The sequence below is a fragment of the Rhipicephalus sanguineus genome, chromosome 7 (assembly GCF_013339695.2).
Source record: "Rhipicephalus sanguineus isolate Rsan-2018 chromosome 7, BIME_Rsan_1.4, whole genome shotgun sequence".
Taxonomy (NCBI): domain Eukaryota; kingdom Metazoa; phylum Arthropoda; class Arachnida; order Ixodida; family Ixodidae; genus Rhipicephalus; species Rhipicephalus sanguineus.
The window spans coordinates 126,062,401-126,073,950 of record NC_051182.1 but is presented as its reverse complement, the minus strand read 5'-3'; the positions used below and the strand labels follow the sequence as shown (position 1 = coordinate 126,073,950).

Genomic DNA, 11,550 nt, shown 5'->3' with positions numbered 1-11,550 from the left:
TCCTCGTCTCTTTCTCTCGTCATTAAATGTCCAGGGTTGACCACACCTAAGGTGAACTCCTAATATTTAAGCCAGTAAAACTAGAGCGGTTATTCTACGACACGAGGGAAATGTCCGTTATATGACGCCTAGTCATGATGTCAATAAGCACTACAAGGTCTCGAATAGTAATGAGGTGTTCACCTTAAATGTGTACGACTCTGTACATGTGGATTGAAACACTAGCAATCTTTTAGCCAACACTAGCCGGCATTACCAATCCTTTACCATCACTCACTGGGCAGCATTAGCCACGATTAACCATCATCAATCACCATTTAGTAAACATTTTTGGCTGGGATACTTGTTGCAGCAACTTCACAGTCAATTGTCAGACTGTATGGTTAGAGTAAGTTCTTGCAGCGACTGCACTGCACAGCTTTTTTTTAGGCAATAATAGTGGCCTTTCTTTGTACCCAGAATTTGCTATGATCTCAAGCTGTTGTGCACACACCCGCATGCTTTTCGATTGAGACCTGGCTAAAGAGCACTTAAGAATTGAAATTGACAAACCTTTCCTTCATTCCAATGGCACTTGCACGTTGGCACTATTGTAGATTCAACTTCAATAGCATTTTTGCCAAAACTAGGACCATTTTTGGCAGCAAGCTACACCACTTCGCACAATGCCACATTTGGATGGTCACATTGCTAATGCAATAAAAGTTCTTGAAGTTAATGCTTCCTGGATGATTCCCTACAGATACCATAAATTTGCAGTTGGGACTTTGTTAGGGTGCCTTGAATCTTGCTAGTCCTTTCAGGCAAGTGGAATTGCCGGGTGGCTCATGTTTCAACAACTGCTTGTTGCACTGGTCCGCCACAGCAACCCAGACAAAAACAAAGAACAGCAAGAGTTACAAATTTTCGACAGTTTTATTGTTTTTTTCGTCTGCCAACACTGACCGAAGATGTACTTACAGGCTTAACAAGATACAAAAAGACGTGCCGGCCCATCGTATGTACAAGCTTCCGAATCGAGCAAAAGCAGCGCTGAGGAGTGTAAATCTCAAAAAAACTCTGTACTTGCACATAAAACACACATTACATACATGCGAACCTAACCACAGGTATGAAGTCCTGGTGCAGCTTCACTTTTTGTTTTGTCGTTTTTGACTCCGCTTCGTGGTTTCACGCACATTTTGCACACGAAGGCTAAAAGGTGCTACAGACACACTGTCTCAAACATTGCGTCCAAGTCCTCTCGAGCTTTCACACACGCACGCACGCACACTCACGCAGGTGTACACCACACGCTCGCTTCATACCGAACAACAACAAAAAGTCCAGCAAAACTTGATCCCTGTCAGCTGGAGCAAGAACAACACAAGAATACTCGAAATAACAAAAAATGTTTCGTCCTTCCGCCGTCGCTCGGAACGCCCGTCGTCTGCAGCTGGCTTCCAGCAGACGACGCCCTCTTCATGTTGCGGAAGTCGGCAAGTTCTGACGAGCCTCTTACGAAAGGACTACAGAAATCTCTTCAATGGAGTAGGTGATGCATCCACCGAAAAGTGCCGAGGGCCCCCACCCCAACTTGCGCATGCGTCTTCCATACGGAATCTGAGACGATGAAAGCAATGGTGCACGAGCCGTGGGCTGAGCCAAGCACCGTGCCGCCATGTGGCCGAGTCGGTACCACTGGTGCCGCCGGTGACCATCGCCGCATCTTCTTTCACTTCTGTTGCCCTTCACTTGTCAGTGGATGAATCTGTGTTGTGGGGGTTCGAGGACAAAAAGAAAAGCCACAGGAACAGTCAGTGATAAGTAGATACTGAAGTCAAAACCGACGAATGTCACTAAGCCTAACAAGGTGTAAATACTGTATGTGCACTCGGCAACAAAAGTTTATGGGACAGGAGATTTGTAAAAAAGAAGTTGAATTCTCACTAAGCGTGGGAGCATAGTATCTGATTGAAAATACTAGCTTGTAGTACTTCGGACCTACACAGATGCCAATGTAATTAGAAGCGTTCCAATTTATCAGCACAGTCATGTGGAGTTCACGTCGTAAAATTGCCACTGGGTATACATGCATATCAATAAGAATGTTTTGATGCACTCAAACAGCAACAGAAGTAAAGAAAAAAAGGAAGTTTTCGGGACTTTCAAGGCACTGACAAAATGTTTGAGAACTACAGCAGCACTATGTTGGATGATTTGAAAAAGCTTTGTCCCGAGCAACAAGGAAAGCTATTCCATACAAACAAAATCGACACAAAAGAAAAAAAGTGGGCAATTGACACAAAGCTTTAAGTATGCCAACTTGGGGTCGTGTTCTGGACGTTGTCAAATTCTGCCGCTTTAAGGAATACACCTAGTTTTGTCAGTTCCGACTGGCTTGCACAGCCGCTACAATTTTGCTGGATGGCTCAAGATGCTGCCATAGTTGAATTTAACAGAATGATGGAATTAAAAATGTGCAGGTAGCATACCCATCGTTGGATTAGTTTGAGTTGGAATGAACTGAAGTTTCAGCCAGGCGAGTTAGCAAGAAAGTGCTAGGCATCCAAAAATTTTCACAGGTGCACCCTGGCGAGAGTTCATCCTGGATAAACTGCACCTGTGTGCACCAACATAAACATCCTGGATAAACTGCACCTGTGCGCACCAACATAAACAATTTGCACTGGTGCAAATTGTTTGTGCCCCTGGTGCGACTGCTCATTCTGGATATGCACCCGTGTGTGGCAACCTGAGGAACTTGCACCAGTACGACCTGGTGAGTGTGATTGCATTCAATAAACTGCACCAGTGTGTGCCAGTTTAACTTTTGCTGGAGTCTTGTCACTAACACACACCATAAGTGTGCATCATACTCAACAACTGACAATGGTATGCTTTCGCGAGTTGTTTGTCATGGATATACAGTAACAGTCTATTTGCACCACCGCACTCTGGTACAGATATTCATCCTCTACAAACTGCACTAGTGTTAACTAACCTCAACAATTCGCGATGGTACGAGTGTATTCTCAAATAAACTGCACCAGTGTGCACAGGCAGCCCTTGGTAAACAAGGTGCACCATGCCGACGTCATTATTTCGTTGCGTCAACACGCACCAGAAACACTGGAGGAGCGTTGCTGTGCACTCCCACATGACATTGTGAGCTGTGCGAATTGCTGACAGTGAAAATTGGCTGACATCCGACATTGCAATGTTGACATCTTAATGCGCTTTTCCGAAGTTTGACAACAGCTGGTCTAATAAACAAATGGTTCATTTAACCGCCAGACACCACTGTAAGAAACACCTGAAAGAGCCCAGTGTCAGTGGTAGATAACGCTTCGCTGATATTCACTAACGCTTCGCTGAGCTTGCAGAGCGCGGGACTGCCCACGCTCTGCAAGCTCTCACGGACAATGGTGCGCAGCAAGGTTGCTGCGGTTGCGCTGACTGTGTAAGGAATTTTTTTTCTATTTGTGTGCTAAAACGAGAACCAGAGAAGAACCTGCAGAAGTCGTACAGGGCTGACTGCCGAGATAAGCAAGAATGAAATTGCCGCGCATTAGCCATATCAAACACACTTCGTTTGGTCAATGTTTAACATTTACCAGAAGAGCTTATGACAAGTGTGATATGAGAAATTAAGATTCTCGATTGCACTGAATGTGCTTGTATTTTTGATAGCTTGCTGCGGAGGTACAATGTACAGTTTAACATGCAACATGTGATTCAAACAGAAAATGCGCCATTGTTTGAACCTGTTAATGGCCTTGTGTTTTTCAGCTGGCAATGTATTGCCCAAAACTGAAATGGAGATAAGACTTTTGGGCGGAGTAGATGCGCTGCGATAAGCCATTTCTCCAGGAGCAACTAAATGAACTTTTAACACTGGTTAGTTGTTATGGGAAACTAGCGAACAATGCAGTCTATCAGCTTATCACACTCCATTTCCTGTTTGTCACCACGGTCGACAAACAGCGAATCCATAGCCGTGAACGATCAGGGTCGCAACAAAATGCAAGGCTAAAAAAGGTGCATAAAAGTTGCGTAGACTTACGCGTCAAAACAGCTGGCTGACGAGAGTTAACCAGAAGGTTCAAACAAATGAAGGGACAATTATCTCTATTGCACTGAGACATCGTTTATGAGCTGTGTCGTAATCATGACACATTTTTGTGCAAGACCCACGTTTGGTAAAGGAAAATCATTCGTACAATCTTTTTTTTTCAGTTATTGCTGCATTACATGAAATGAAACAAAAAACATGAGTGACACTGGAGCTGTATTCCTTTCGGCAATACATTTGCTCCTGCAAAATCTAGCACGCATCTGCAACGTGAAGCGTATTCACCGCAACATGCTCTCACGCACCTATTCAAACAGTTCCGCACAGTATACCTTGTCCAGCAAGGTGCCTAAAGGCACCTCTAGATTAACTAGTTTCTGTTTCTGGAGCATTTGAATTCACAACAGTGCATGTGCCACATTCCTAGACTGGGGCCCATGCATATGACCTATCCCAGAAATCATTTACTCCAGAGTACAGCTCTTATATGCACTGCTAAATATATACAAAGTCAGAAGTGACACAACAGACATGGAAGATGTTAATGCAAGCATGCTGCAGTTATAAGCTGCAATAGATGGCAAGCTCAATGTCACAGGCAGGAATGAAAGCTTCACATGCAGGATGCCTTAAGCTGGGCAGGTTTTGCATGCATGCAAGGGGTTTGCGCTAACGACAATGGGTTCGGGAACGTACGATCGGCGATTGCCGTAACGAGCAAGTGTCATGAATGGAACTTTCGTAGCCGCCATCAAATGGCTAGTGACATTATCAACGTGTTAGACAGCCAACCGACAAGATGTTGCCTTTGGATTCACTGCAAAGACTTAATTTCAAGTCTTTTCCCATCAAAACCATTTACCAAGCCAGGTAGGTGGTACGCCACGCAAGTTTCGAATTCTATGTAGAGTAGTCAAGAGGCCACGAATGACAAATCGGAAGTAGCACAAAGTACGTGTGTGTACATTTCCTTGGTCTGTGCACTAACGTTTACAGCAGTGTGAATTACAAACGTTCCCAAAACTACCACACCTCAAAGAATAAACTCCCGATTTTCGCACAAGCTTGCATGGTGTGTAGAGAAAAGATGGGAGCTTCTCGCTGGCTTCTTCGCGTCTGGTAATGGCAATGATACACAAATAAAAGTTTGATTGCGGTCACACGACTATCTCAATAAACACCCTTGGTGGTTGTATTGTTACACATTTTATTAGTGCATGTTTGCGTAGCTTGTGCAGAACTTCTGGTCACGCACACTATTCCAAACGCGGCATTCTTGTGTATGTAATGCCGTTATGGACACAATGTATGCAGAACAAAAAAGCTTGTTAAAGAGATACTGAACAAAATTTTCGCCGCCGAGATTTTCAGGCCAGCTGAAAGATTTGGTGCTGAAATCAGTACGCATAACCTTCATTTCACACAGAAAGTAGCGTAAAGGAGTTTTTTTATGTACCCAAAACGCGAAAAAAATTTATGTGCCGTAACGGGAAGTCACCTCAGTAACATACTGTGCGTGCGCCATGTCGAAAACTGTGGCGCCCACGAGCCACCACTAGAGTGTTGCACACACAGGCCCGCGTATTCGTTGAAGATGTAAGTCACCCCTTCTAAATGCAACAACTGCAAAATGTTTCATTGACTCGGCACTGAACCACAACTTCGATAGTACGCGGCCACTACAGACATGGCAGCTAGCACTCGTTAGGCCTAGCGTGTACGCATGCAGTTACGAGAAGCTTGCCCAAGACAACACGGAGATCGGGCGTAGAAGAGATCGCACTCGCGAGCTAAACCGAGGGCAGCATGCGTGAAATGAAGTTTCACTTCGCATTTGGGAGAACAGCTGCGGCAACTATCCTGAAAAAGCCTTCCAAGCTTGTAAGTCCGCCTGTTCATGGCAAAGGCGAAAGCACGATTGCGTCTCAAAGCATTGTTACTTGCGGGGGAATCGAGATTGCACACGCGATATCTGCGCTATATGACGAAGCAACTATTTTTCCAACGAAAAACCGAAGAGACAAACAGCAGTAACGTGCACTTGATGCGGACGCGGGCGCCCATTCGTAGCAGAGCACGCATGACAAGCGTCCGAGGCAAAGTGGGCAAAGGCTTCCCCGTTGTGCACGCAACCGCTCCCCCTCCTCACACCATGCAACCGTGTCGGGCTGCTGCCACCTCCCCAAAAATGGAGCCACCTGTTCAAAACTACGTGAAATAAAACTGTTTATCAGAACAGTCGCGCCAAGTAAAATCTTGATGCTGTCGTCATTTTTTACGATTTTTGTTCAGTATCCCTTTAATTTCAAAATTAGTGTGGCCTTTCGAAATCTCCTGAGCACATGCCTGCTAAAGCTGCAAAGGTTAGTTTTAGAAAAGTGCTCATACTTGGCAGTTTTGCAACTGCAGAGTACAAATCAAAATCAAACCACTAGCAAGTCAATGTGCCCACTAGAAAACTACACCACGCGTTTACAGTGACATTGCTGCGATTCTTGCACGATGTGGAGGTACAAGCAGTCGTTTAATTGTTCTCCCGCTGGCTTGCGGTATTCACTTCAAGCACAACCTTCTGCTCTGCGTGCCTTTTAGGTGCATGCGATTTAAGAGTCATGGTTACCGTGACACAGTTTCTTAAGGAAACAAAGTGCAGACTATGGTAGGATTTGCTTCTGAATGCCTTCGTTACTAAGAACTGAACTCTGAGCCAGCGTGGGACGCACCTTGGCGCAAGGGTAGCAGCAGAGGGCGCCTCAATCGCACTTCTGTGACACTGGCGGAAACTCCGAGTCATCGGTGAGGCGCAACGCGGCGTTGGTCGGAGGCGACAAAGAGACCATTCCAGCAGCATCTGTGCTCAGTGTTTAAAAAAAGGAAAAAAGTCACAGGTACCGCAAGAAGCCTTGCAACTGCCACTTGGTAGTTGCATGTCCGCTACGTGCTTGCAAGGCTCCGAGCAACCGTCCCACCTCTAAGCAAGGATATGCCCTTTGAGTTTGTGGGTGTACTTACTAGTCCGTACTACATAGTTTAAAAGCATTCATGCTGAAGTCCTCGAAAGGCATTTCAAAGAATTTGATAGAAGAATTAAGCTGCAACACATGTCCACCCACATGCTTGTTTACTGCGTCTTACTGTGAGAACCCTAGACACACTTAACGAGTTGAAATAAACTCCCTTTTAACTCCTCAATCCCGCACACTGAATGGTGGCCAAACAACTCCCCTTTAACACCCGGAATTTCTCTGCTGAACAAGAGCGCAAAACCGTACCTTACATGTTGAATAAGAAAAAGAAAACACTAACAATATGTGAAGGCAGAAACCTTGCAAGCAGAGTTGCGACCAGACAAACCGCCTCTGACACCCTTAATTTGCCTTTTGAACAAAGGTGTGAAACCTGCACCCCAAATTGTGAATAAGAAATGACTCCCTCTAAACACCCTTAATTTATCTACCGAACAAAAGCAGAAAACCTGTACCCTATGTGCCGAATAGAAACACTAACCCTGAAACCTAGCAATTTAGCTAGTGGGACAAGTTGTTCGGTGCCTTGCATGCTTTAGCAATTTTTTCTTTTCATCACGCTTTACAATTTCACAAATTTGTGGCGCTGCTGTGTTAGGCGCTGCCGCATCCGCCGCCGCCGTCGCAAAGACGCTGCCAGAGAAGAAGGGGTCCCCCTCTGGTGTCGCCCCCTGGGGAAGGCAGAAGGTTCCACGGAGGAGTTGAGGCCTCGGAATCTCTGCCGTCACCCTGGGGCCAAGCTTGCTGTGCTGCTGTTAACGAGGACAGGGCCACTTTTCCCGGCAGGGGAGGGAGGGAGGGAGGGAGGGAGGAGATTGCAGGGCAGGTTTTGGGTGGGAAAAGGCAGCTCAAAGAGGGCAAGCAGAGGAGGAAAGGCCAACAAAACTTTGCAAGCAAGCATTTTGTGCATACAAAAGAATTTTGTGAAAGAAAAAAATGCAGCCAGCTCCGTGAAACCTGTTGAAACAGCGAAGCTGAAGGCCCACTTCATCAGGCCTTTTTTTCCGAGTATTTCTATGTTTTGCCAAGTCTTTTCTAAGTATTTCTGTGTTGTATCATAGACCTTCATTCGATGCTCCATGCTAAACTACGGGCCAACGATATGCTCACCCATGGCTGCGCCGGAACACTACGGCAGCGTTCCGAGGCGGCCGTGGCCCATTCCACCTGGCCACTCAACCAAACCGCGTATTACTATCACAGCTGCGTTGCAATGCGCAGCAGCATTGCAAGCACTGCTGCTGCGCAAGACATGCCCACGTTGCACCACCGGATGGTGAAGGGTCGACTAGGAACAGCTTTGCTGTTAAAACGGCAGGCCCTCAACGCAGTACTGCGCCGTCCTCAACTGTCACACTGGCAACTGGCGCAGGCAAAAAGTTGCAAAACAGGTGTGCAGTGATAAAGAGCAGCCGGACAAGTGATGTTCTGGGCTTGAACCGATGCTTCAACTGTTGAAATGTCAGCTCTGGCCACAGACGTACCTTGTTCAACTGGTGTTGATCATTCTGCCTCCATTTTCCCGTGAATTTTAGTTTTTTTTTTTTAACGACGCATGCAATGCAGTACAAATATTGCTTTGCTGTTCTGGCTGCTCTAACAAGCTAAGAGAATGTACACTGAAGGAGTACGCAAATGCTGTCTCCTACAATTATCATATCTTTAATCGTATTTTTACTCAAGGAGTTGATAAGAACCAAGATTCCTTGAAAGGCAACTCTTCAAGTGCAAAGCTTTTGTTTTTGTTCATTTTGGACAGCTTTGGCTTTGAAGCAAGCGGCGACTGCCATAAGCCAAAAGTGTTGAGCATGTGACCTACGCACAAATGCAGCTATGGCTGTAACACAGCACTTGATCAGAATTCTATCAAAGTGCGAAGAACTAGTTAATATGTTCAAGAAATTGTGCACTTGTTCTAAAATTTTGTGCAGAGCAGCATATTATGTTAATCTGCATAATAAGTTAGCCTTTCGGGAATTTTATTTATGGTGTATTACCCAGTTTATAGGCAGTCTAGCTTTTCCACACTCGCCTCACATATATATTGGCTTCATTACGAAGGCTGAGGAAAACATATTACATGGTCTTATGAAAGGCAGCTTCGCAAGATGCCATGCAGACCATCTATGAGCAACCTAAAACTGACGTTTTGCAAATGATGACTTTATTATGCCATCCAGACCATCTATGTGCAACCAAAAGCAAACGTAACTTCACGTAGTTTTGGTGAATTAAACAATGCCATCTAGACCACCTAAGTGCAGTCCAGAACTAATGCTCGCGATGTTTACCTGTACTGAAGTCATAATTAAGAATTACACAAGTGAATGCAGTACATGCCTTGGTGGCACACATGGTGCAGTACAGTCCCCAAAGGGTGCAAACTGCTTACACTCCAAGAAAGCCATATTTGGGATGTCTTTGTGCTGCACAACAATAACAGTCATCTATGTTGCAGGCCTTTCCTTGCTTAAATGCCGAGCGCCACATACTTCCAGGGTCAAGAATGGCACGTGAACCATCAGCCTGACACAGCATTCTCAAAGGTAATGTGGCGAGCACATAGCCTTCAAATAAGGAAACGCAAGCATACCAGATGATTACTGCTGTGGAACAAAAAAAACTCTCCAAAGGGTGTAAACCAAGTGCACAAATTACACATATAAATAAACTCCCCAAAAGGTGCAAAGTGTGCAGGTTGCACCTCCTACAAAAAAACTCCCGAAAGAGTGCAAACTGAAAGCGCTGAAAACCTATTCCATAACTAACTCTCCTGCAATAAAAACAGTGCACGTGCATTTCCATACGCAGGTTCTGTGCACGTATGAGAATGTTCTGCCGAAACTCGGCTAAGTTCCCGAGAGCCCAGAGCATGCCCAGTTGTGACATTACACTCTTCTGTCACAACACCCGTGCTCGACACAGCGCTCTTCCGAAACCCGCAAAGTGTGTACCAGTGCATAATTTACAATCCTCTCAAGAGTACTGCCCCTATGCAGAGGAATGACAATGCAAAAATTGTGTGGCACTCTTGTCAAATTAACCCTCCTACGTGATCTAAGATCTACCAGTGTTGCTACACTGTACTGCAACTATTTTCTTACCCAGACTGGACCCTATGTCGAAACAACTGCAGGCAAAACTGACAGAAGAAAGGTGGTGCCAAAGTTTTTTTTCTTCAAACGTGCAAAAGAAGTCTAATGACAGCGCAAGACATCTTGGAACGTGCAAAGTGGGAGGTGCGATTCTACAATTTTGACCTGCAGTCTTGACACGCAGCATCATGCTACTAATGGCTAACACATCCCGCATGTGATTGTGATGGACTAGTAAATTGCACAGCTCAATTAGACTCCACAGTCGGACTCGAGCAGTCTTAGAATCGACAACACTTTGAGGGACATCTGAATGAAAAACTTGAGGATGCTCGTGCTTCGCCTTCAAGAGTAGAACGCGATAGCATAATCGCGCCCCGTGTGCATCGCCTTCTCAATTGTTAGCCTAGCTTCGGTTCTTGGTGCATGCCTCAACCGTACCGTAAGGAAACGAACGACTGTGCTTACACGTGTAACATTGCCCGTTTCAAACTATCCTACAATGCCTATGCAAGTTTTCTGAAGCAGTTTTAAGAAAGAGCGTGCCTGTGTGGTAGGACACCTGCTTTCCACGCAGACGACCTGGGTTCGATTCTCACTCAAACCGAAGTTTTTTTATCTTTATTTTATTTGCATCTTTCTCTATTCTTCGCTGACAACCAACGACACCAACATTGACGCCGGAATTTCTGCGAAACGAGCTCTTCAACGTTATCGTATTAAAATGAAGGAAACTCACTTTTGGTAACTTGACAGCAGTATGAACCTTCCAGTTTCGCAAACAGCTACAGTTCGAGACCTCGCAAAAATGCTCTGTTGCCTACTTTGCATGCAAAACTTGGCTGGCTGAAAATATAACAAGCCTACAAAACTTTTTTGTCTGCTATATGAGGTGTGACCTACGAGGAGTCTCACGTTTGACATGAGTCCCTTTAGAATTATTCATTGTACACTTCCACCTAACTTCATCAAACTCTCGCTTTAGTATTTAACCTTCCGCTTGTTCAGAGATGCATTTGACACCAGTACCTGTGCCGAGTGTAGTAGACAAAGCGTACTTCCAAACGTAATGCACAGGGAAGCCAGGAGAGTACACGAAGGGAATCCTTACAAGTAATAGAGCTTGTATAAAGAAAACTAGGCAACGAAAAATGAAGATAATGAACAGAAATGTCTATGAGAATGAAAAGCAAGGCTGGCGAAGCAGTGATGTACGAAAAAAAGGAAAGGTGCCCGAGAAGCGAAGCAACGGGGAATGTGTGCAGCACCAAGCAAGCCAAACCAAGCCAAGCAGAGCAGCAGGCAGCAAATGCCAGCAGTCCCACAGACAAAGCCAAAGCGAGCCAAACCAGGAGAGAGGCAGGGTAGCGGAGCA

General features: G+C 45.3%; 1 protein-coding gene across 4 annotated transcripts in view; it reads right to left on the bottom strand.

Annotated features, from left to right (window-relative positions):
- Window positions 1–896: 896 nt before the first annotated feature.
- The window catches only part of LOC119399843 (WD repeat domain phosphoinositide-interacting protein 2), a 28,752-nt gene continuing 18,098 nt past the window's right edge, over window positions 897–11,550 (bottom strand). For 2 of the 4 annotated variants that reach the window (XM_037666704.2, XM_049417865.1), the window contains 2 exons: window positions 6,778–6,905; window positions 897–1,750 (listed from right to left, as the gene is read on the bottom strand). In XM_037666704.2, the coding sequence (XP_037522632.1) occupies window positions 6,808–6,905 (98 nt within the window). In that variant the 3' untranslated portion in view covers window positions 897–1,750; window positions 6,778–6,807. The remainder of the gene's footprint in view (window positions 1,751–6,777; window positions 6,906–11,550) is intronic. The other 2 variants (XM_049417866.1, XM_049417867.1) reach the window with 1 other exon arrangement.